At 38.5% G+C, this 27,064-nt stretch overlaps 1 protein-coding gene across 1 annotated transcript in view; it reads left to right on the forward strand.

The window, feature by feature from the left end:
• Window positions 1–2,836: 2,836 nt before the first annotated feature.
• Window positions 2,837–27,064, forward strand: part of CCDC171 (coiled-coil domain containing 171) — a 157,250-nt gene continuing 133,022 nt past the window's right edge. Inside the window, exons 1-6 of the mRNA XM_064736561.1 lie at window positions 2,837–3,002; window positions 5,967–6,139; window positions 11,916–12,048; window positions 13,552–13,726; window positions 16,255–16,436; window positions 21,276–21,422. Coding sequence (XP_064592631.1) covers window positions 6,093–6,139; window positions 11,916–12,048; window positions 13,552–13,726; window positions 16,255–16,436; window positions 21,276–21,422 — 684 coding nt within the window. The 5' untranslated portion in view covers window positions 2,837–3,002; window positions 5,967–6,092. The remainder of the gene's footprint in view (window positions 3,003–5,966; window positions 6,140–11,915; window positions 12,049–13,551; window positions 13,727–16,254; window positions 16,437–21,275; window positions 21,423–27,064) is intronic.

Raw genomic sequence — 27,064 nt, forward strand, 5'->3', positions numbered from 1 at the left:
CAGGACTCGGCCAGCGCCCCGCCCTCAGACAGACGCCTTGGCTCCAGCCTCTACGCCTGGAGAAATGTGGGAAGCCACGAGAGGAAAGAGACCGTCGGACCCGAGGCAGGGCTGGAGAAAGGAATGAGAAAAGTCTCGTTCGCTCCCACTCCCCGCAGTGAGAAAAATGGTTCGTTCCTCCTCCGGTGGGGGCGGAGCGGCCGGAACGCCGCTGGAGGGAGCGGAGGCGGACGGGGAGGAAGAAAGGAGGAGGAGCAGGAGGAGCTGCCGCCGCAGCGGCGCGGCTCTGGGACCGCCCCCGGCCGGGCTGGCGGCGGGAGCCGAGCTGAGCATCGCGGCACACGGGGGAATGGGCCCTGCTCAGCCATTGACAGGCTGGCGTGGTTAGTGAGCCCCAATCTCCTTTCTAAAGCGGGCGAGTGCGGCTGTCCCCGCGGGGCCCTTTGTGTGTCTCACGCCCCACGAGCTCTGCTACAGAGCTGTTCCCTTGCCGGGCTTTTCATCCCTTCTTGCTGCCGGACGCAAAGCTGCCCGTGTCACCCGGGTACTCCTCAGCCACTTATTTGCTTGATATCCTGACTTCCCCCAGCATACAACTACTCACGGTTGTTTGATTTTTCTTAAATCTGTAACAGAATCTTTATTTGCTGCTTAGTCGCCATTATTTCCTGTGTTTGGTGGAGTTGTTTTTTTTTTTGTTTTTTTTTTTTTTTTTTTTTTTTTTTTTGTTGGTTTCATTGATTGGTTTTGTTTCCTAACTAGTATTGCTACTAATTTAGATTATGTTACTCCCCTTGTCCTCTCCATATCTATTCTCTCCTGGTTTGTTTACCAGTCCACATTAAGCTTCCTCCTCACCTAGTATTTCAAGCCACTGTGCCCTCCTCTCCTGTTTCTGTCAGCTGATCTCCTTAGTGAGCACATCAGCCAGCGCCATCCTCCCCACAAATACCTTTCTTTCAAAGTGAAGATCTCAGAACCAGATATGAACCCACTACCTTCTTTCTTACGGCCTGCTTGTCCTGCTGTCTAATTCCAGTTCTGCATCAAAAATTAGCTTGCCTGTCAATCCTCTCTGGGTTTAGTCCTAGTATGGCACAAAAAATTACTCCTTACACTATTTTGCAGGGGCAGACCTAGCCATTTTATGCTCAAGTTTCCATCTTTGGTGTGTGGTCTGATGCACAAGTGTTACAGGTAAGTTTTCTGCCAGCTCTCCTCTGTGCCACTTGAGCATAAACGTAAGTCCTTGTCAGAAGAATTATCTTACCCCTTTCAGTTTTGATACTGAAACTCAAGTCAGGCCCAAAACATCCACTGCAATTGCCACAGAGCAAGTTGTGATTTGTTCTAGGCTCTCTCCTCCTTAAATGCAAAATGTTGTTTTATAAACTTTAACTGTAAAATTTCACACCATCTATGTTATCCACTTTGTTCTTGCTTTTTTCTGATGGCTTAAACAAGTCAGATCTGTTCGATTTTCTTGAAGGTGGCAATGGTCATATCCCTGAAATCAACTTTCTCATAAAAAAACAGAAAGTCATCAATATGTTAAGACAGGTAAAAAACTTTCTTCCTATGCAAAAATGAATGACCACTTGGGACAAAAGTCCCCATCCATGGTGGTATTTAAAAGACATATAGATGCAGCAGTTAGGGACATGGTTTAGTGGTGGCCGTGGCAGTGCTGGGCTAATGGTAGGATGTTTTGCTCTTAGATGTCTTTTCCAACCAAAATAATTCTATATATGACTCTATATATGATATGTATTTTTCAGTGTGAGAGGAAGGAAAAGTGTTTGTTTAACTACATGCATGCAGCAACAGTATTTGTCTAAAGTAATTTTTGTGAATCAATGTAAAAAACAGTGTGCGGGACATTTGGGGCAGTTAAGCCAATATTACTACTGGTTCAGAATTTCCCAAGTTTTTATACTGCCAAAACCTATCTCATTATTCAAACATGATGCCAAATCTCTCCTTCCTTTCATATTATCACATAACTTATTAACTGAGGCCATTTTTCATATTAATTTTTGACTACTCATCAGACAACAGCAGAGAGGACATCCTTTTCACTCTGTATTTTTTGATCAAAAAAACCCTAACCATGCTGTTATTAAAAGAACTGCAACATAATGAAATCTATTGTTGTGAACCTGGGCAAAAAACTTAATTCATTTGGCACTAGGCATTTACAATAACTGCACAATGGAGAAGCACAAAAACCATCAGTAAAAGCCAATTATAGAAATCAAGTTAGAGACTAGAAATTAAGTTTTGAGTCTTTATTTCAGAGGGCGAAAATATTACAGAGCTTTTTAATTTTTATTAAAACTTCAATTTGTACCTTGAAGGCCATACCACTGACATTACTGCTATTGTCCTCTTTTCTAGGATATGGTGGGGTGGATTTTATTCACTCAGTCGCTTATGCGGCTGCTGTTTGACATCATACATGTTTACACCTGGGTCTTGAAATTCTCAGCGGAGCTGTTTCAAATAAACCTTTCCCTTTGTACAGTGAGGCGACCAGAAGGGCAATGCCAACCTCGTTACGATCTCCCTCATCCTCCCTGCTGTGACTTTCGTCCCAGGGTCTCTCGAAACCATTTCCCTGTTGGTTTCTCTTGATAATACGAGGGAACAGCGTGCTGCCCCGAGCCCGAGGCCATGCCCCCCTGAGCCCGGCTCTCACGCCAGGCGCTCATTCCCGTTTCCTATCGCACGTTCTGCTTTCGGAGCCCGCAGCGCCCGCCACAGCCCGCGCGCGCCGCCCGCCCGCCCGCTGATGACGTCGCGCCGTGGCCGGAAGTTGCCGTTGCGGAGGCGCGCCGCGCCGGCCGCCTCCCTGCTGGCGGGACCCGGGAGCGGCGCCGCGCTTCCCGGCGCTTCCCTGCCCTTCCCGGCGCTTCCCTGCCCTTCCCGGCTGCCCGGAGCGGCCCCGGGGTGCTGCTGCTGGAGCTCTGTTCTGACCTTGTTCCCTCAGCCCTTCCTGCCAGGTAAAGCGCCAAAGCCGCCGTTACGGCGTGCGCGCAGCCAGCGCCGCTCCGGGGCCAGCGGTGCGAAGGGATGCCTCTACTTTGGTTTTTAGCTCGCTTAAAATTTTTCATCTCGCGTTAGTGGAAAACTGGTGGTTCGTTCAGCCGAAACTGGTGAGCTCTTGGAGTTGCAGCACAGATGTGGTAGTTCCGCCTGGCTTGGTGTGTTTCAAGTTAGTACATCTTGGTTAGATTCAGTTTGCTGAGGGAACCTTAGAGATCCTCCAGTTCCATTTCATTGCCGTGGGCAGGGGACACCTCCCACTAACCCAAAGCTCCATCCAGCCTGGTCTTGGAACACTTCCAGGGATGAGCATCCACGGCTTCTCTGGGCAACCTGTTCCAGTGCCTCAACACCCTCAAAATAAAAAATTTCTTCCCCACATCCAGTCTAAATCAATGGCCTTCATAAAGCTAGTAAAGCATATTCAAAAGTTCGTGAGAATAATATGCCACAAATTTTGTAGGTAACATCCGTCTAATGTATTACGTCCTCAAGCAAAAACTTCCTTACTATTTTGTTTTATTGTGGGGCTTTGACGAGCCATTCCACACCCCTTCAATTGTTTTTTCCCCTGATTGATATAGCATGCTTTTGGAGTGTATCCATTTGTGTGGTAGTAAACAATGGATGTGTGTCTTACCAGAGGGATGTTGTATATTCAAGATCATTAGCGTTCCCAGAAAGCAGTCATTAGATATTCCCTGTTTCCCTCCCCCCACAAAGTAATTAAAATACTTAAAAGTAATTTCAGAAAGTTCTAAAACTTCGGGGTGGTATGAATGTGTCAGAGGAGATTTTGCTTATATTTTGAGACAGATTTTTTTTTTTCTGCTGCATCTATTTAATTGCACCTTTTTTTTTTCATTTTCTACTTTTCAAATTTTGGTATAAAGCCACATATATACTTTTGGCAATAAATATTAAGAAAAGGGTGGTATAAAAAACTAGGGTTTTTAGTGTTCAGAGCTATGTCTGAAGGTTTCAGCTCCAAATTTTCAGCTCCACTAACGCGAGCTGAAAATTTGGAACAATTGATAGAGGATACCTAATTTTTCTTGATACCAGGATACCTAATTTTCTTTTTTATCGAAGCAATACATCTTTGTACTTCATCTGCAAGTACTTTGTCTAGATTTTCTTCTCTCACCTAAAGTTAGTTTTCAGTAGGCAAGTCACAAATAATGGAACTTAACATGTGTCTAGAAATTATACTACAGGCTATACTTTGAAAATGAGGTTTTCAACTATTTTCTCATTTGAGATGAGAAAAATAAGCTATGCTGTTTTTTCTAGGAGTGCGAGTTGCTTGGCAATTGTTTTGTTTTGAATTTTATGAACACATGTACCGAGGTGAATTCCAGTGTGTAGATGTTAAAAATCACAAAGGATACACGTAGCTATTCTGTATGAATATACTGCTTTTCCATAAAAACAAAACAAACAAAGAAAAAACCCAAACCAAAAACTTAGAGTTGTTAGAAGTAAGTTCATTTTTGCTGCATCTTCTGTTAAAATTATAGATTGAAGCAGAATTTTTTTTTTCTTCTCCATATTTCTAGTGCAGCCACTGGAATTACTAAAATCAGTTTATATTAATATATTACACTGACTGCTGCCATTGGACACCACAATATAAAATATACATTAAAGTATTGGAGAGCATTAAAAGGAGGGCTGCATGGTTGGTGAAAACGTTGTGAGGGATGGCTGAGGTCACTTGGTCTGTTCAGCCTGCAGGATGCTGAGGGGATATCTCATTGCAGCTACAACTTCCTCACAAGGGGAAGGGAAGGGACAGGCACTGATCCTTAATCTCTGATTATCAGTGACAGGACAGAGGGAATGGCCTGAAACTGAGTCAGGGAGGTTTAGGCTGGATATTCAGACTAGGTCCTTCACCCTTAGGTGAATGTGGTTAGACCCTGGAACAGCTCCCCAGGGAAGTGGTCACAGCAGCAGCCTGACAGAGTTCAAGGAGCATTGGACAATGCTCTCAGGCCCATGGTGTGACTCTTGGGGTGTCCTGTGCAGGGCCAGGAGTTGGGACTTGATAGTTCTAATGGTGACTTCCAACTCAGCTTATTCTATGATTCTGTGGACATGTGACTGCCAACCAGGGATGGTAAAAATGGAGTCCAGGTGAGTTTCCTGTTTTGGACTTTATTATGGATGTCCATCTGCTATCATGTTCAAAAGCAAACCTTTATGGCTCATCAATATTGACTGTTGAATACAGCTTATATTTCATATTATCTTACTTTAATTAATGAAAAGAGGTCTTTAATGAGTTGACTGCACAACTTGATGTAAGCAATGGAATTTTTTTCATGCATTGCGTTATAAATATGTTGTCTATATTGATTTCTTTTTTATTGTGACACTAAATTAACGATTTTTTCCAAAAGATGAGTGGAGTTACAGTTCAATTTAGAATTCCTTCTGTTTAGTCCTAAATATTGCTAATTTATCTAATACAATAAAAATATGTTCAAATAGAAAATTCCAGGTTTGTAAAACGCTTGGAAGACTTGTGTTAAAGGCTGTTATCAGACAGCACAGTAGTACATTCAATCATGGTATACACTTTTATCTTCAATAGAATATTTTGAAGAGAAATGGAGTTTGTAATATGTTTACAAGATAGAGAATCAGTGTGTGGGAACAAAATACTTTTTACTGATATTCTGAAAACCTTGGCAGGAGATATTCTGCTATGTTACTATATATGTATATATTGATCTACAGTATTTAAGCTTCAAGGATTAGAAGTACAATTCTCATAGATGTCTAAAACTGTAAAATTATAGTTGGTAGTTGTTCACATGACATAGTAGTAACACTGTTTTCTAACTGCTTGTGAGTATTAACAAATGATTCTTTCATTATGTTGGCAAATAAATTAAAGCATGTCTCTGTTACAGATTGTAATGTTTTTATGATATGGAAGAATCATCTTGGAAACTTGTCAAGTAAACGTATATACAGTCAACAATTCATTCTCCAGAGTTTATGGTTTATGCAGCTTGAAAAGCTGTGTATTGGCCATCATGAGTTCATCCTCTCCAGTCAACTACTCTGTCACAGAAGATAGAAAGTGAGTTTCATTTCTGGTTTTTTTAGTCTAGCAATATAGTTTTGGTTTTTGTGGTTTATTTTCTAGATCTCTGAAATTGTGTAATTCAGACTGAAAAAAGAACCAGCCACGGTGGGATATATGCAAGCTATACCATGTCAATACAGTTATTAGATCTTGTAATTATGGAATGGCCAGGGTTGGAACAGACCTCTAAGATCCTTGAATTCCAACCCTCTGCTCTGGACAGGGACACCTTCCACGGGACGAGATTGCACAGAGCACCTTGGTCTTGAGCCAGCTGCCAGGAATGTGGTCTCCATAGCTTCTCTGGGCAATTGGTTCCAGTGCCTCACCACTCTCACAGTAAAGGATTTTTCTAATATCTAATCTAAACATTCTCTTCTTCTGTTTAAAACCATTCTTTATTGTTTTGTCACTACATGCTATTGTAAAGTGTCTCTCTCCATCTTTCTTGTAGACTCCCTTCAAGTGCTGGAGGGCCACAGTTGGGTCACCCTGAAGCTTCACTTCTCCAGGGTGAACAAACCCAATTCCCTCAGCCTTGCACCAGTTTACCTCAGGAAAGGTGCTCTGTCCCTCTCATCAACTTCTTGGGCATCCTCTGGACATGTTCAAGAGGTCCATGTTCTTCCTGAGCTGGGTCAGCCCTGCAGGTGGGCTCTCAGCAGAGCAGAGCAGAGCAGAGGGGCAGAATCCCCTCCCTGGCCCTGCTGCCCACGCTGCTCTGGATGCAGCCCAGGACACCTCTGGCTCTCTGGGCTGGGAGTGCCCATGGCTGGGTCATGTCCAGCCTCTCATCCCCCAGCACCCCCAAATCCTTCTCCCCAGGGCTCTGATCTGTTCATCCCCAGCCTGTGTTGGTGCTGGGCCTTGCCCTAACCCACGTGCAGCACCTTGCACTTGGTCATGGTAAGCCTCCTGAGATTCCCATGGGCCCACTTCTTGAGCTTGTCCAGGTCCCCCTGGATGGCATCCTGTCCTTCAAGTGTGTCAGCTGCCCCACTCAGCTTGGTGTCATCAGCAGACTTGGTCAGAGAGCAGTCAATCCCTTTGTCTGTGCTATTAATGAAGATACTAAATAACATGATCCCAGTATGGATCCTGAGGGACACCACTTGTCATTGTTGTTCTTTTGGGACTCTGAGCCATTAATCACTATCCTCTGGATGCTACTGCCAGCTGTTCTCATATCCACCAGCAATGAGTCCACCCATCAAATCCATTGCTCTCCAGTTTAGAGAGAAGGATGTTGTGGAGGACTGTGTCAAAAGACTTTACAGAAGCCGAGATAAATGCCATCTGTAGCCCTTCCTTTGTCCACTGATATTGTCATGTTACTGGGCGATAAATTGTCTACACCAGGTGAGCTAACACAGTGGTTGTTCTCCCACAACTATTGGTCTGTGGAACTGCACAATGCCCATTGTGTAAGAAGGAGAACTGGAAGTTCACCCAGTGCCCTGCCAGCTTGACTATGTCAGCTGTAACATTGGTGTCCCTGACCACTGTGGGCTACCAGAGAGACCCCCAGGACAGAGGAATACGTGCTTAAAGGAGAGCGAAAATACTTAAATGATAATGAGTAAATTTGTGTATTTTTATTCTGGGACATGTGTATTTTTATTCTGGCACAATCAATGAATATGTATGTAAAATACAGTGTATAATCAGAAATTTTACTATACTCAGCATGCAAGAGTGTAGGAGGAGCTACTACTTGTGCATCTGGCTGAATAAAGAATGCCTGTTTCTTAATATTACATTGCTGTCAAGGAGTTTATTATTTTCTTGAATTTTTGGCAGCAGTCACTCCATCATTGCAGGTGTGCATACTGGCCATCTGATGTGCAAGAATTCTCACAGGGGTATAGGAGACATGACAGAGGTAGTTTTTGTCTCCATTTGGGAACAATGTTGTGGCGTTCCAGAAGGGTTTTCTACAGTAGCTGTGGGTGTAGGGGTTGGTTATAAGTGTGGCACATGGCTCTTAGTTTTTTAAACCTGATATGTGTTTGATCTTTGGCACAATTAAAGTAAACTTTAATTCATTCTGTTGATCTTAACTGAGAGAGCTATTTGTCACAATTTAAAATCTGATTGTAAGAACCTGCTGGTTGTATAGAAATAGCACAATTCAGTGAATAGATACTTTGGTTAGGAAGTCAGGCTACAGACTGCTTCTTCAACTGAAGAAGTTTAGCATAATTACACTGCTACATGGTAAGTGAAAGAAAGTTTGTCTGATACAAAATTACACTTTCAGCCATATATGGAAGACAAGCTAGTGAAAACTGTTTCCCTGTGATGTTCTTTGTTGACTGTAATTAGCTGACTTGTGAAGTGAGTGTGAATTTTTGAGCATTCTGTGTTGTAGTACTCAAAAGATGTTTCACTTGCTGATATGCTTTCTTAAAGAGTCTTAAAGTACTACCAAAAATAGTGTCTTAGATAAAAGGTCTAGCTCGTAAAATATGTGTTTTCATTCAAAACCAATGATCAACAAACTATTAATATGTGAAAAACGAAGTGCAAAGCAGTCTCTGATTTCCTACTAGAATGAAAATCACACATGATTTCAAACTTTCCGGGGATTTTGCCTGATTTTGTGACTTAAGCTTCCAAGAACTTTATGCTTGTAGCGCTTCTACTGGTAAATGAATATGGAAGAAAGACTCTTCTACAGTTGGTAGTATAGGCTTTCATAAAGTACTTACTGCATGTGCTGATGATGCTGTGAGGATTAAGGAAAATACCACAGAAATAAGGTGGCTAATAAAGGAGAATTCTTATTTTATTTGAAAATATTTAAGTAATAAATTAGTGAAGTGGTAACATAATAATATTCTGCAGTTTTGTTGTCTTTTTTTTTTAAGTTGCTGACTTTGCTCTATACTGAGAACAAAAATTGGCTTTTCTGCTTTGTATTTTTAAGTTCTTGCTAATAATATTGTAAGTTTAGAAGCTGTGCGTAAGAAGTTATTTTCAATGCTTTTTTACCCTGGTACTTACAGTTATGTTGTTTGTCTTCATGCTCTTATGGACATTTTTCATTTCTATAATGTCCCTAATTTGCTATTGTGGTATCAATGTAACTTTTTTTGTAGTGGGTTTTTTTTTCCCACTACTGGTCCAGTTAAGCACATAGTTAAATTTTTCCCTGAGTAAGTTTTATTGTGCAGGTATGTCCAGTACACTCTTTTTTTTTTCCTGCATAATTAATAGAAGAATTGAAAGGAAGAGCTTTATTAAGAGCTGATTGTCATAATAACCAAAGTAATTTCCTTTATGATTTGAAGGTGTTTTTTTTTTAATTACTTTTAAAAAAGTACTTGTTCCCTTGCTTTCATTTCACGTGCTCTCCAAGAAGTTTTAATATCAGGCTTAAGTAAGTAAAATGAAGTAGAATGAACCTCCCTGCTGCCCACAAACTATCAAAATGGTTATCCTTTTTTTAATCCTTGTTCTTTGCATTAGTCACCCCTAGCTTTCAGTTCGGGTCCTGTTTTTCCCTCTACCTGGTACTTTGTTAATCTTGGTGCCACCAGGTTTTTGGCTGGTTTTTGTTGAGATAGCTACTTCTTGTATAATCCTTGAATAAAACAACCTACTTTTCATCTGTTTTTCCCAGCCATGGGAAAATAAAGGTCTACCAAACTTTTATATGATGTCCACAACAAACCTTTTATACAGTTTACAGGTGCTCTTGATGCCGAATTGATTTTTGCCTTTTTTTTCTTTTATATACTTTGTATATTCTTTACACATATATTTGTAACTCTGTAGCCTATCATAGTATTCGCAGCATTTTACATACTCTTTTAGACGGAGAGACAAAATAAATTTCCCAGTAGCTCCAACCTGGGGGTCCAGTGTTAGATTTTTGTGGACACCAAGGTTGAAACTAGGTCTCCGAGACACATTTTCATAAATCAAATTTAGTTCCTGTCTAAATTAGGGGAATTCAAAGAAGATTGAACTGTGAGGAAATTACCTTACCACTTACATCTCTAACTGGGGATTTTTGTTAGATATGCTAATTTGCTAAACATAAAAGTTGTATACGTATTATGTTACATGTGCATCTTCAGTGTTTTCCACCTGGAGAATTGTGCACCTAAGGATCCCTATAATGGTCCCCTTTTTATCACCTGTGTCTGGATCATGATTTTAGGATGAGTGAAGAAGTATCACTCACTGTTCAGATTCTTTTTACTTCCTTCCTGACTTACCACCATATTTTCTTAATTGCATTAGCTAAGAGTTGCTTAAAATAATGATATGGGATTTTACTGATTGTTTGCCCTTTGAGATGTGTTGGTTCCTCTGGGTATGTAAATACTGAAAATACTGAAAGCTAATAATGTGCCAGTGATTTTCTTGCAGTACATGTAGGTTTTAATGATCTTTCTCTCCTACATATATTAAAAATATAAAATGTGTTAAGTACATGACACCCTGTGGACCAAGTACTGATGACATACAATTATTCTGATCACACAGATGAAATCCATCTTGGTTTTAAATGAAGATTTGACAGAATTTATTAAATTATAAAGTATTTATAGGCTGCAGCTAAAAACCTGATATTTCATCATTTGTTGTTATTAATATCTTTAAAGGCTATATTTAATCTAGAACACTGTTCCACTTGTTGATGACATTTGTGTTTGTCAGCTTATGTGAGAAAACATATCATCAGGTAAAGGTTTTAGTTGTGAAAAATGTTAATGATGCCTGTGCATAAATCTAGGAGTAAAGCAATAATTTTTTTATTTAGAAAAACCCAGTATACTGGAATTTATGAAACTGTTCTTTCTGTAATTAATTAAGACTTCATGTAGACCAAGGTAAGCTATTTTAGTATTTTCAGCTCTGCATGAAATGATGCCAACTTTTTTTGTTTAGTTTAATCATGTTTCTTTTTACAGTTTAATTCATATGTAGTGGCCCTTTCACTTTTGTGTGGAACAGCTGATTAGTAGAGCCATTGTTACATAGCTTTAGTAATTTGAAAAATTATGTATATCAAATAATGTGAAGGCTGAATTTCAGCTCCTGAAATACTTTGAGTTGTCCACTTTGAAGTTATAATAATTGATTACAAGATTATTTAGCTAGTTAATTAAATATGTATTTTTATACTAATTTTTCACTCTCTACATAAAAGTTTGTTTTGGTTATTTTGATAGTGCTTGTGATGCTCAGAGGCAAATCCTGTTACCTGCCAAGTAGATTTTCCTTTGGCTGAAAAAGTAGTGGAAATAACAGAGTATTTTACAGGACAACACCTTTAGTTTATTTTTTTTTTTGTGAACAGTTGTTTATTTGTAGTTTAGATGTATATATTTTTGAAAACAAAATGTGGAAGAGTGAGATTTATTCCACATTTATGCATTTGTTGTATGACAGTGATGCTTTTGAGACAGTAATTCATGTTAAAAAATGAGCCTTACTGAAGAAATAGACAGAAACTTGCTAGTCATTTTAATATATATTATTGAAATGATGTTTTTAATCATCCTGGAAATTTATTGGATCAATAATAAAAATAATGAAAAGAATGCTTAAATCGACTTACGGAATTTAAAAGTGCATATCTAATGTAAGTTCCTGCTTTTACATCTCTCAAAATTTGCATAATAAGCAACAGTAGGCATAGCTTTACTTAAGTGAATGTATACAGCTTTGGTCCCACAATCTGACAGTTAAATAAGGGAACATTAAAACTTACAAGGAATGCTTATGTTTTCTTTAAAACAATACTATTTTGCAGCTTACATAATGAGGAATGTGAGCTACTGCAGAAGAGCAATAAACCAGAATTGGATGCTGTTTTAGGTCTGAAATGGAAACTTCTTCAAGCTAAAAAAGAAAATTTGGACTTGGCTATTCAACACAATCAAGAAGTAAGGATGTCTTTTTCACTTGCCTTATTTTACTCTTGGAATAAATGTCATCTTATTTCATTGAAGTAATATTCTCAGATGGTGGATCAAAAGCATAGTCTGTAACTGGAAAATATGAAGAAAGGTATCACTGTACAGACTTCTCATGTCTGTTCATAGATAACTGTTAGCACCTCTGCTGTTATTGTTAATAGTTAAAGGTGAGGTAGGTAACTCAAGCGCTTCTCAACAGCAAAGTGCAGAAGACTCTTGTGCACCTTGAGCTCAAAGTAAGAGATTGTTTGTTTGTTTGTTTGTTTTAATCCAGATAGTTCCATGGATCTATTTTTTGCAATGACACCACAGTTGATTAGCCAGTGGGAAAATAGCAATTTAACTGAAGCACAAGAATAAGTCATTGTGGGACAAGCAGGCTTCTCTTATTTTGGGTACATACCCACATAATAAATGTACGTGGAACAACAAACTTGTTTTATTGGCTGTACTTAGCCAAAACCAGATGAATGAGCATCCACATCAACTTCTCCTGGGAGATTGCTTAGAGCAGAATTGCTACCTACAGTAGTAATAATACTTCTTCAGCAGCATAGTTTAAACTAGATTATCAACTGCTAGACTGTGGGAAGCAAATGTGGGGACTGTGCCTAGCAGCAATATACTGATTACAACTCAGCACCCACCTTTTCCTGTATTTGTTAGTTGGGGAATTGACATTCAGACTAAAGAAAAGATTAATTGAGTATATTCTTAATGCTACATCATTTCAGTACTAGTTTGCTGCAACAACATCAAAGAAATCCTTTGTAATGTGGGTGATTTCCCATGTGTGAGGTTCTCGTTTATAAGAATATTGCTACTTTGTAGATGTTCTGAGGTAATATGTATCTTACTTTCCATCTTCTTGTGATGGAATGTCTTGAACTTGGTTTTCTGAATCCAGTTTTTGACAGCAAAGATTGTTTCTCAGCCTGTATAAGATCCCTTTTGGAAGCGTTTTCTATTCTTAGTTTGTTGTGTTTTAGCATTAAAGGCATCTGTTTGACTACTGAGCACTATTGGACTGAATTTTTTGCTTGTATGTGTATTTGCGAGTTACTAGATGTCTGGTAGTCTAGTATCCCAATATGACTGTTCTGAATGTTACCAGAAAATCGTCTGGAATATAATGTTTCTCTTTATGGCATTTTTTTCCTCTGAGGTGCAGGAAGATGATGGTAATATATGCTAAATTTTTTTTAAGGTAGTATCGTTTTTGAAAAATGGAAAGGTATGTTTAAGGTACATGAAATTCATCTGGGAAAAGGATCAGTTCACAAAAACCAGTATCAAAATGTGCATAAGCAAGCAGTTGCAAGATTGTATTTCAAATTCAAGTGGAATAGGATGGCAGTTGTGGATGTGATTCCAAGTATCTTTAAAAAGTATTCTGTTGGTGCGTTTCTGTTACATATTGCACATCTTCAAGGGAACATTGTTAACAGTTTTGTGAAATTTATTTTCTAGGTGTCCAGCTATGAAAAACAGATAATCAAATTACGGTCAGAATTTGAGAGAGGAGAGGCCATTCGACAAGGTCTGGAGTATGAATTGGCAGTTGCCAGAAAAGGTGCCCGTCTGAAAATGTGTAGGGCAGAAGAAGAATTAAGTGATGCAAAAAACAAACTTGTGGAACTGCAAGGTAAGTTTCAAAGAAGTAAAGATGGAATAAAAGCTAAGTCTGTTTCATGTCATTAAGGTAAGTCAGAAGCAGGGACTTAATTACATTTTCTAGTTTATTGCTGTTTTTCTTGAATTTGTCTTATCTTCCCATCTCTTTTCCATCTGCTTTTGAAAACTCATAAGAGTTCACAAAGCTCTTACTGTCTCATGTGTGGATTAGAATTTACTGGCTAACCCTTCCAACCCTTCTTTCCTCTTTCCCATCACCTTCTGATATTTCTTCCTTCAGTGCTGTGCTGATAGAACTGTAATCATGTAAACATGTAATCATCTTCACATCCAGGTTATCCCTGTGTCCAGTAGTTCTTCCTTTTCCATTTCAGAGGGAAAAAAAAAGGAAGAAAAAAGAATAGGAAAAATTAACTCCTGCTCATTTGTTTGCACTATTTCCAGCAGCTTTTTTCCAGAAGTTCTCATCATACGTGTATTTCCTTTCATGTTTTCAAATGTGTCAAGATTTTTATTGTTCATGTCTGGTTTATTTTCTTCTCATTGTTTTTGTTTCTTTTTTTTAATAGTAATGTGTGTTATGACAATAGTATGTGGAAGGTTTTTACGTAGACTTTTTATTTCTTGCTACTTTTCAGAAACTCAGATGTCCTTTATACTCCTCTAGCAGAAAGATTTCTCATTCTTACAAGGAAATGAGGTGTATTTTTAGTTACCTAAACTACTCTATCTATTTCATCTAGTACAGAAGATGTATCTGTGAGTTTGATGAGCTGTTGATATTCAGTGAAGAGTTTGGAGTACTCCTCGAAGATTTTAGCCTTCCAAGAACCAAAACAGTCTGGATCTTGCTAGTACTTAAAGTAACCAGTATTTTTAAGATGTTTGGAAAGCTGAACTTTCATTCCTTTGGAGAACACATGAATAATCAAAAATCTTAGGGATTGCAAGCACATGAAAAATCATGAATCTTAAGGATTGTAATCTGGAAAAAAGCTTTTTTTTCCCCTTTGGAAATTTCTCTGTGATTACAAATGGAAGATTTGAATTGCTAGTTTCTCACCTAGAACAAATTCATGTTTCTTTTCATGTGTGCTGGTTTCCTTGCCAGTATAAGAGTCATGCCATGCAGGTACCAAGAGGCCTGTTTCAGGAGAGGCTGATGAGGACGGAACCACAGCACAGTAAACCTACTCTGCTGGGCTCACTGTCACTTTTCTGAATGGACTGGACTGTGAGGCTGTGGTGAGGGGACTGGAGAACAAAAAGGGGAGAGGAGAGGCTTTACAGAGGCAAGGGATGTCTTCTTAAATGCACATGTGTGTTAGTTTCTTTCAATACCATAGTCAATAATTTGCAGTCTGTCAATTGACAACAAATTCTATTGGCTGAAATTTCTCAAACTTTTTATGTCTGTGACAAGTGTCATAGAAACCAAATTATAATTCTGCTGCTTAATTTTTTAGCAATTAGCAATTTTCTGCTTCTTTTCCTTTGCCAGTTGGAGTCTTTCTCACTTCAGAGGGTGCTTTGGTATGATCCCAGCATAACTTCTCAGGCAGAATGCTTCATTAGTGCCTTGTACGCTTCAGTGTTTGCTCCAGATTTTTTTCTGCTGTTCTTTTTCAGGGTTGATTTTCTGCCATCTGGCAGTCCTTTTCTGTCATTGTGTCCACTGATTCTCTGTGTCATCTTAATGTGCTCTCTTCATTTCATTCTTTTCTGACTAGGAAGAAATGTCAGAAAACTGGGAGGGATTTGAAATAAAATCCTGTTGCAAAGTGGTGATGACTTAAATGCCAATGCAGCTAGTTGTATTCAGTAAAGTAAAAAGCTGTTGTAAAATATTTTCTCCTATAAAGGTTATGAAGGTTATGCTTACAGGTTATGAGATTTCCATGGCATTTAAGCTTTCACTGAAGTGTGTATACAATGTTCCCCATCTCAAGTCATTTATGGGCTAAAGATTTAGATGTCTTGAGGAGCAGTAACCTAACGTACCTTAGGTTTATCTACAGTCTCTTTCATGGAACAGGTGCCTATCTTTACTGTCATTTAAACTGAGCTCAAATTTAATTTATACAGACTAATACCTATATCAAAAATGAAATATTATTTCAGATTATTTGCAAGATTATTTGGAAATAATCTGGCAAAATATAGAAATCTGAAAATAAGTCTTCCATTCTATAAAGATGTAATTTCATGGAATCACAGAATATGCTGATTCGGAAGGGATCTACAAAGAATTATCTCAGGTTTTTGTCCTTTTCTAAGAGAAAAAAGTGTTTTAATTTTTAAAATCTGTCAAATATTCCTATGTTCTTGTGGGAAAGATGTGATAGAACACAAAATTTGCTGGTTTCTTCTTAGAGAAGTTGGCGCTCTCCAGTGCTGGAGAGTTAATGTTGCAATGTTCCACTGGGTATTAAAATACACAGAAGAACTGATGATCATTATGTGTTTGGGTTTTTTTTCTGGATATGTTTTGCCATGCTGCTTCTACCTTTTTTCTTTCTCTTTTTCTGTAAACAATAGTACTCAATGAAAACCTTCAGCAGAAAGTGACAGAGACTGAGGAAACATTTCATAATGCTCAACAGAAGTGGGAAGAGGAACAGCAGAGACTTGCGAAGGCGAAGGATGATATCAGCAGAATTTATAACAATGAATATGTATTCCTTCTTAAAGAAAGAAATGAAGTAGAAACTATTTTACTGGTATGGTGTATTAATAGTTGGAAAGTTGCATTACATAATGGCTGGAACTTTTTTGGTGTGAAGTGTGTAGTGGATTGTGGTCTTTCTAATGTAGGAAAACATCCCCCAAGGAGCTAAATGCTGCACAGTATTTCTGAAGAACATAGCTTTATTAAGTTACACTTGGCATGTCACAGTCTTTCTTGCTTTAAAGAAATGTGTTATGGCTGATTTTGATGGTAAACGCCAAAATGAAGTTACCAGTGCACAGTCCATTTGCACCGTCATGATATTTGATACTGAGTCAGTAAAATCAGGATGCCTAACACACCCGATTCAATTTCCCTGTTACTTCCCCCAGTATGACATCCAATAGCCTGTGAATAGGAAAACAGTTTGTATAATATGAAGACCACATACTTACAGGGAACCTGAACAGTGATGATGAGATTTCAAGCTGTGCATTGTATGTTATTCACTTCATACCACATAAGAAAAGTAAGCATTTGTTGGAAGTTGGAAATTCTGCCATTTGGTTAGATAAAAATCACCTAATAATAAGAGATGGCATTATAATCTGTTCTACAGTGTGGGATTTTGTTATTTAGTAATTTATTTCATCGTATTTCGTGATTTATGCTGATATTTATATATCCTTTGGCTGTTAAATGTGTAAAAAGTAATAAAAGTAAAAACTTATTTTTACACCTTTTTTAGACAGTCAAGTGATTCAAAACTGAAATATGTTTAGAAGAAATCATGTAGCATTATGGTGTGGAAGTGCTGAGTGAACATACCTAACTTTTGTCTGCTTCACAGGGAGACAAGCAATTACACCACTGTACTTCAATTATACTTTTGTCTTTTTAAATTACAAGTTACATATGTTGTATCTTACCCATGTAAAAATACTACATGATGAAAAACCAGAATGTATTCAGCTGTAGTTATTCTTCATAAAAAGAGGTGTATGCAGAGACTTTGTTAAGGCTGATAGACATTTGAATTGCATGATGTATGCAGAGAACAGATTGCTGCTACAAGATTAACTTTTTAATATATTTCCTTCCTTTTAGTCCCTTCTAAGATGTGACAGACTTGTCTCAATTGGAATGGGCATTGCTCAAGCAGTAGAAAATTTTCTGGTTACTGTCTTTCCAGCTGGTCAGCTCCAAGCCTGGGACAGTACCAGTCTTCCTAAATGATGCTAAATTTACTTGGCAGCTTGATAGCCAAATTCTGACAGCAGACCTACCTGTTAGGATGCTGTTGCTCAGATTCTATATGGCATCTGTAGAAGCAGCTCACAAAAAAAAACAGGGCAGAGACACTCCCTAAATTACGTATATTTCAGAAGTACTGTATACTGATCCTTCAGCTGTTTGAAGGCAAGGTCTGGAAGGAGTGGTGCACTAATGACACCCAGGCAGTGTGTGGATGAATAGTGTTTCTATGCATGGACTGCAAAAGGAGTTGCATTGTGCTGTTTATCCTAATGATAGGAGATCTGATGGTGGAAAAGGACCCCACTGATTTGAATTTTCTCTGAAAGAAGGATAAAAAGGAAATTCCCTTATCCTTTCAATAATTTTGTCAGTATGTTGAACAGTACTTTGAGAGACTAATTGGGAGAACTGTAAATGTATAGTTAAAAAAAAAAAAGAAGAGAAAGAGAAGGTTTCAGAGTAGAAGATGTGAACTCATTGACAGGTTGTACCCTAAGATCCTTCTCAAACCAACAGAAACATGAATCAGTTTTCATTCAAAGTCAATGCTTGAAAACCTAAGGTTAGGTTTAGGCTATGAGGAAACTTACTCTTAGACACAGTTTTCTTATTAAGTTGCTGGGTAAAGCACGCTAAGAGTGGTGCTTTGGCTCTGTGTTCTGGCTAACAGTACACTGACTTAGTTGAGGAGCGTTTGGAAGGGACTTTTCATCCCTTGTATATAGAGTTTAGAAGTGTTTATTCAGTGTATTTAATACTGTATGAAAATAATGATGTTTTAAGAAATATACTGTACTCTTAGAAGTGATGTTTATCCTCAGATGAAAAGGAACAGTGGGTTTCTCAGGTCATTGTATTCCTTGTCAATGTGTGTGGATTTGGAAGTGGAAGGTGATTTGTAGAAGCAGTGGTTTGGTTGGAAGATTGTACTAAAGCTATATAATTGTTCTCTCCTAAAGTATGTGATTCATTACTAGATGTCAACTACCAGTGTTGCTTTGAATAGCAAAATTTTTGGATTTAATTCAATTGCAAATAGTTCCATTTTTCTGCTTTGTTTTTGTAGTGTTCCCTTGCCCGTTACCCTAGTTATAGTTACATATAGTTGTAAAATTCCTGGAAATAAAGCATACATACATGAATGTTAAATCTGGACTTGACTATCTTAGTTGTTGTTTGAAATCTTAACTGACTTAACGTGGCAGATAAATATCAGATGGGTCTAGGTGTGTAAACTAAAGCTTCAAATGTGTTCCAGTCTTTAGTGTTGTGTATTTACAGTCCTGTTTTAAATAATTTGTAATTATTTTGAGTTATGAGATGAAAGCTACATAAAGTGGTCTTGATATGTATGAAGAAGTAAGATTCTAAACCTGGATGTCAAATCCTGGTTCTAAACTTGCACTTTGTGAACTACGAGTCTGAACTTAGCTATGAAAATGCTCAGGTAGGCATAGAAATGAAGTCAATTTAATCTACTAAAATGTGTCTCTATGATATGGAGTTAAAGTAATCCTCTCTGCTTTCTAAGAGAGGAAGTTTTGTATTGTGCTATATTGAGTGTGCTTAGCCTTGTGTTTGGTACATGAAAAAGATGTTGGAGTTCAGTAGTAAGTGCAATAGCATCATCTTGTGGTGAGTCATAATATAGTATTCCTTCACAGAGGCACTCAGTTTTTCCTTGGACTGTTTGTGAAATTGTGTTGTTTATACAAACTCTAAACCAACCGACCGGCCATATTTTTGATAAGGAGATATGTATAGTGAGTGTGTGAGTGACACACAGATACACGTGGATGTATAAAGGTGTTTCTTTTTTCGCATGGTGAAGTAGGTTTCCTTCTGAACCTTCGAAGTGTGGGTAACTGCTGGAGCAGGCTGATACAGTTACACTGTGTCTGAAAAGTTCAGAGGCTTCAAGATTTTGAAGTCATGTTGACTTGTTTCACAAGCTTAATGTACTGTTGGTGTCAGTTTTTGAAGTCTTGACATAGTTCTGTTGATATGTGGAAGATAAATCTGAAGACAAATATTTCTATATTTTTCCAATATAGAGAAGATGATAGTTGTGAATTTGAGTAAAAGTATTTGGTTTTATTGCATGCTGATGGGGAGAAACCTCTCCATTGTCTTGGTATTACAAGAAAAGTTAGAAGATTACCTTAAATTTATTCCATATCCAGGTAGACTGCTTTTGAAATATTTTGATTCTGTTTTTGAAAGGTTTTGATTTAATGAGGTTCCTGTTTTTTAATTCACTTGTTTCACAAGCATGCTCCTTTTTATCTTGTCAGAGAACGCCAAAAAATCATACTATAGTGCCTCCACATGAAAAAAAGTGAAAATTAATTAATTTTTTCAGTTACTAGTCGGTGATAATGGAGTGGCACTAGATGTAAATAAGGGAGTCATGAATCCCTTAGTGTCATATTTAAGAGGCCAAAACTTTCTACCTTCAGTCATGAAGAACTTCTAAAATTTGTTTTAAACTTTGGAAAAGACTCATATTTCTTTGATCTTCATGTATAAACATGGTTCTGTCAAATTTCAATCTTCCGAAGAATCGTTCTTTATTAATAATTCATTTTCTTTTCCTTCTCCTCCCTGCTCTGCAGATGCCTTATGATTAGTAATTTTCAGGAACAAGATTATGTGATGTAAGAGTAATAGCAGAATTTGTAGACCAACTATTATTTTCACAAAATGCCTCTTGCCATGATAAATGATAGGAATAAATGAACAGGAGGACTTACGATAATCTTTCTGTGTTTTGTACAGAAAGTAATTGGCTTTCAAAAAGTCTTCCAGCTAAGTCACTGGATTTGTAACTTGTTTCTGATGCTAGTTATGGAAAAGCTTACTCCTGTCCACTAGACGAAAGCTATTCTTTTTCAAGGCCTCTGGAATCCCCAGCTTAAATATGGGCTAAGCTACTGGGGGCTCATTATTTGGCTACTTTATTCCATGTCTGGTGTAGTATGAATGAGGATTTTGTAATAGTGGCTCCACAGACCTGCTGAGTCCAATAGTGTTAGTAATTACACCAACCTGTGTCTTGGTTCAGATTCCAAAAGCTGAAATTGGCGGGGGGGGGGGGGGAGCTTTGTTATTTTATCTTTCCAAGAAATTCATAGTTCATGTAACTAATTTTATAATTCAGTTTCTGAGAAAAGTCCTCAGAATAGTAGAAATTAAGAATATTTCTTCTATGGGAGTAACTTCCAACATATGTCTCATTACTTTATTTGAAGTTCTAACAGTTAGAATAACAACAAACTTCTAAATAAAATTTCTGTCATTTCATCAAATGCACTTAACTGTTTCCCTCTCCACCATTGCCATTGAGCTGCAAGAGAGAACAGATTGGAAGAGCAGCCTTGTACTTTAGAGAAAAATTTCCTGTGGAGAATTGGCTCTGATTTTAGTACTACTGCAGAAGGTCATGTTTGTAGTGAGTTTTGTGAGCCAACATATATTATCTGGTGGTGAATGAAGAACGTCTGTTGTTGGGTAAATGCTTGACACATGCCAATGTGTTAGATTTTATTAACCTGTTCTGATGCACTCTTTCCTGTTTTGATCCTTCTACTTTATTTTAGCAAAAGTAACTCTTAATGCCTTATATCTTTTCTAGCAGCTGAATAATGAACTACAAAATATACGCAAGAAATTAAAAGATGTGGAGGTGGAACACAGTGGCTGTAATGAGGTGCTGAGATGCCAGGCCAATGAACTTAAATGCAGCAGCGAACGAGAGAAGAGACTTTTAAAAGAACTTGAAGTAAGATTTTTTGACTATTGCTATTAGTCTCAACAAGCCCTGTCACTGAGCAATTTCATTTTTGAGAGATGAAACCTTCCAGTTAGGCTGGAATTCTGTGTACTTGATAAACAAAATATTGAACATCTGTTTTGCAGAAATGGCTGAACAGGTGAATACCACTTTTGTGATAGGAAAGGGCTTATATAAGTGTGAAAAAAAGGCTAGCTTTACTTCAGGAAATTTGAAGTCTTAATTTGTCTGTCTTCTTGTATATTTTGGTTTAGTGGATTTCTGGTGGAGAATCTACTGGACCTGCAAAAATTGTCAGATGATGTGCTAGGTGAGGGAGTAGGATATTGGAAGATCACAATGGTCTTACAGTAGCCTCCTCCTGGAGTTAGTTACTAGAGTTAGTTACTGCACATTTAGTTTTCCTCTCTGTTGAGTGACACCCATGGTTGAGAAGTCTCCAGTCTTTGGAGAATATTATCTTGTAAATAGGCTCTTTACACTAACTAGCTAGTTTCCTTCTAAGTTTCAATATTTTATTTGTCAACTGATAGGTCTTGTAATAGTTATGTTATATGTTTGTACAGTCTGGACCAAGACTTTCTTCCTAGAATATTTGTTATTGCAGAAAATCATATTGAGTGGACAATTCTTTATCCTGATGTATGTTTTCTACCAAAGGCATCTTTAAATATTTTCTGCAATGAATTTAAAAGAACTGTCACTTCTTAAATATTGAACCCTTAAAGAACAAGTAACACAGTTTTCAGCTGTGTTTTTTCTTCTGTTGTTTTTCTCTTAAAGGTAAAAGAAATGTTTTAGGTGTTGATTTTTAGGTAGGTAGAGTCCTGCATTAAAGATTAAGCACAAAAGAAAATTCCTACAGGGAAGATCAAAGCTCATCAACTAAAAACACTGACTTATTGACCAACAAGGTAGACCTTTGTGCCCTCAAAGAATTCTACAGGAAATCTATTGTCATGTATTTTGAGCTGCACTTATTGGCCTAAGTGGAATTGCCTTCAGTTGGAATGTGTTGCATACTGTGAAGTTCCAATAGCCCTTTTAAAAAAGCATCAAGTTTTACTTCCCTGTACTTGAGTAAGGACTCTTCTTATGACCTCATGGCTTTTTGTATACTAACAGAAAAGTCGTGAGCTTAAAGGAGGAGGAGAAAGGCAGCAAATAATTTATCTTTTTAAATACTTTGATTGAACTATACCCTAATGATGGTGTTATTAGGGAAATGCTACCCTCTAACCATAATAAAAAAAAATTTTTTTCTTTTCACTTCTACATTTTGTATTACTATTTTAACTTTCTGAATATCTTAATAATGTAAGAAGACATATTCAGTCTGCAGAAAAATGAGTCTTCTGTTACTTATTGATAAGGATGGCTATTTAAGCAGTGATTAAGGGAAAGTATATGATGAAACCTCTTGCATTTAAAAGTTAAAGAAAATTAGCACAAGTCTATGAATAAAAAAAAACCAAAATAGGTTAGACTTCAATACATATCCTGTTGGCAGCTTGCATCTCACTCTACTTCTTAGAAGTAAATTGCAAATATGTAATTATCTGAAAGGGCCTACAGTAACCTTGTGGATGGTGATTCTACCACTTTCCTCAGCAGCCTCCCTCCTATGCTTTGCAACCCTTGCCATAAGGAATTTTTTTCCTCACATCCAATCTAAACTTGCACTGGTACAAGTTGAGGCCATTTCCTCTCATTCTGTCACTTGTTACCTGTGAAAAGAGACTGACTCCCACCTGGCTACAGCCTCCTTTCAGGCAGTTGTAGAGAGTTATAAGGTCACCCCTGAGCCTCCTGTTCTACAGGCTAAACCGACCCAGCTCTGTCAGTCGCTCCTCACAGGACTTGTGTTCTAGACCCTTCACCAGGGTTGTTGCCCTGCTTTGCACATGTTCCAGCACCTCAATGTCCTTCTTGAATTGAGAGGTCCAGAACTGGACACAGGATTGGAGGTGTGGCCTCACCAGCACTGAGTACAGGGGGTCAATCCCTGCCCTGCTCCTGCTGGCCACACTTGCTGGCACAGGCCAGGATGCCATTGGCCTTCTTGGCCCCCTGGGCACTGCTGGCTCATGTTCAGCTGCTGTCACCAGCACCCTCAGGCCCTTTTCTGCTGGGCCACTTTCCTGTCACTCTGCCCCTGCCTGTGGCACTCCTTGGGGTTGTTGTGGCCAAAGAGGAGAACTCAGCACTTGGCCCTGTGGAATGTCATGGCACTGGTCTTGGCCCATCTCTCCAGCCACTCCAGCTCCCTCTGCAGAGCCTTCCCACCCTACAGCAGATGGATACTCCAACCCTGCTTGGTGTCATTTGCAAGTGCAAATGCATTCAATGCCCTCAGGCAGATCACCAATAAAGACAGTAAACAAGACCGGGCCCAGTGCTGAGCCCCTGGGGAGCCTCACTGGTGCCAGCTGGATGTACCTCCATTCCCACCAGTCTCTGGGCCTGGCCATCCACCCTGCTCTTTACCTGGCGAACAGTGTACCCTTTCACACCATAAGCAGCAAGTTTCTCCAGGAGTATGCTTTGGGAAGTGGTGTCAAAGCCCTTCTTAAAGACTAGATGTATAAAATGTACAACTTCCTTCCTCCACTAAGTGAATCATGATAATCAGTAGCCAAGCTGAATTTCCATTCAGATATAGAAGTCTTAAAGTAGTACACCCAGACAGAATGGTCTACATTTTTTTCATGAAGTAGATCTGTATTTTTTAAATCTCTCTTAATAGAATTTTTAGCTTATAGATTGAAGTTGGTAGATATAGGATACATATCTTCACTTTCCATGCTGAGTACCTCATGTTAATGATCGTTTGGTTAGCAAATATGCACTTTAGTTCTTGATTACAAGAAGAAACTTCTTATGGTGATTGTGTGAGGAGTAGTGTACTTCTACTTAAACCCCAATCTTAAAATATTTTATTATATGCTTCTTCTTGAAAAGCAGTGGAGATGAATGTTTTCTGGAATTCACAAATCTGTTCTTTTGCTACCCTCTGCTGGACATGAGGGAGAAATCCATGGGAAAATATTGTATTTTGGTAATGGAAGGAAATGTTAAATTTAAATTTTCTTTTTTTAGTACAATGACATTTGTAGAAAGAATTATATCTAACAGACTGTTATAAAGAAAGGAATGTGCAAAAAGCCTGCCTGCCCCCAATTTTGGTGGCTTTTTTTTCATTCCTTTTTTTCTTAAAATATTAGTTTGGTTTTATCCTTCAGTGATTACTCTGATTGTGGTCAAAAAGAGGTATTTCCTGGTTTCCAGCGTTAGAAATTAAGAGAAAGAATAATGGCAAGTTTCTGTGGACTTTTCTGTTGAAAGAGAACTGTTGCTACACTATCTAACCTACTAGCTTTCCAGTTTGCAGTGATACCAATGTGCTGCATAGATTGATTTGGAGTGCTTCTGAAGTAGAAAACACACTGTGCCACAAAAATTGAGATTGAGAACCTCAGATATCATTCTGCCTCTTTAGCCTGAGAATTCAGTAGCCAGTTAAATTAATGATCTATTTCTATTGAACTCATCAAGATAATACTATTTATATTATCAATTTTCCAGAACCAGTGTCTTTTATTTTAACCTTTAGCTCAATTGCCTATAAGGATTCTTGGGAAATACTTGAAAAAGACAAGAAAATTTGTCATATAAAATTAATGTTTCTTATGATGTATTCAGCCAAAAAGATGGGTGGGAAATGGTTTTGCAATGAGAATGTGGACTTTACCACAAGAAACAAAATTATTAGTTTACACATTTCAAACTCTTTGCCTTGTTCCTATAAAGGTAATGATTTTCTGTTATTTTTTAATGTGTTTGAGGCTGCCAACTCTTAGCAAGCTGAAGCTCGAGGTCTCTCAAATTTTTAAGTCTTTCTTATGAGGCTTGAAAAATGCTCCATAACTTGGTCTATTTAATTTCTGAGACTGAGTGTATTGTCATATTTCTGAGATTTCTAATTTTCATTTAAAGACTATTCCCATAGCTTTCACATTGCCTTTTTTACTTCCCTTGCCTTCACTATGTATATTGACATGCGGTGCTAAACATGTATGCTCCTATTAGCTTGGTAATGCTGTTATGATGCAAAGAGGACTTGGGGAATGGTTAATATCTGTGTTTGTTTGAAGTATATGTATGTGCAATACTTGAAGGCTGTGGGCTTATTTCTCACTCTCTCTGTGCTAGTGAAACATGAAATTTAGATCGCAGCCAAAACCAGCTTACCCCTCCTTAATCTTCTGCTTTCTAGAGTGTCCACATTGCATAACTGTCATCCAGAAATTCTAGGTGCTGCGACTGTCATATATTTGTTACTACATGCTTAGTATGTAGTATACTTATGTGTGTATATATATGTATATATATATAGGTATATATATATATGTATAGATTCAAAGAGATATACTTTCTCTAGATAAAAATATATAGTACCATATACTTAGTGGATTCTAAGCATCACAGATTTTGTAATGGGAACTCTCTGGTCTCTCCAAAGTTATATTTCTTGAGTGACAATCTCACTGACATAATGATTTCTGCAAAGCATTTGACAGTGTCCCATACTTCTTTGTCTCATACAACATCCTTGTCTCTAACATGGTGAGACATGGATTTGATGACTGCAACACTTGGTACATAAGGAATTGGCTGGATAACTCTCAAAGGGTTGTGGTTGATGGCCAAGTAGAAAGCAGTCATCAACCAGGGATTGGTATTGGAACCAGTGCTTTTTAACATCTTTGTCAGTGACATAGACAGTGGGATCAAGTGCACCCACAGCAAGTTTGCTGACAACATCAAGCTGTGTGGGGCAGTTTACACACTGGAAGGCAGGGGTGCCATTCAGGGAGTCCTTGACTGGCTTGAGAGATGGATCTCTGCAAACCTCTTGAAGTTTGGCAAGGCCAAGTATAGGGTCCTGCACCTGTCCCAGGGAAATCCCAAGTACACATACAGACTGAACAGAGAATAGAGTGAGAGTCCTGTGGGGAAAGACCTGGGGAATTCTGGTGGGGATGAGAGACTGGTCAGGACCCAGCAATGTGTACTTGCAGCCCAGAGACATCTGCATTCTGGGCTGCATCCAAAGCAGCATGGCCAGCAGGGTCAGGGAAGGGATTCTGCCCCTCTGCTCTGCTCTGGAGACACCCCACCTGCAGGGCTGCATCCAGCACTAGGGTCCCAATGTAAGAGGCACATACACCTGTTAGAGTGAGTCCATAGAAGGGAGAGCCACAAAGATGGTTAGGGGACTGGAGCACCTGTCCTGTAAAGACTTACTGAGAGAGTTGGGACTGTTCAGTCTGGAGGAGAGGAGAGAAGGCTCTGGGCACAACATATAGCAGCCTGCCTGTACCAAAAGGAGCCAAAAGCTGGAGAAAGACCTTTTACAAGGTTATGTAGTGATAGAGCAAGGGGGAATGGCTTTAAACTGAGAGTAGGTTTAGATTAGCTATTACGAAGAATTCCCCTACTATGAGGGTGATGAGGCACTGGAACTGGTTGCCCATAGACATGATAAATGCCCTATCTCTGGCAGGGTTCAAGACCAGGTTGGATGGGGCTTTGAGTGAGATGGCAGTGGAAAATTATCTTTAGTGTTC

The sequence above is a fragment of the Zonotrichia leucophrys genome, chromosome Z (assembly GCF_028769735.1).
Source record: "Zonotrichia leucophrys gambelii isolate GWCS_2022_RI chromosome Z, RI_Zleu_2.0, whole genome shotgun sequence".
NCBI lineage: Eukaryota > Metazoa > Chordata > Aves > Passeriformes > Passerellidae > Zonotrichia > Zonotrichia leucophrys.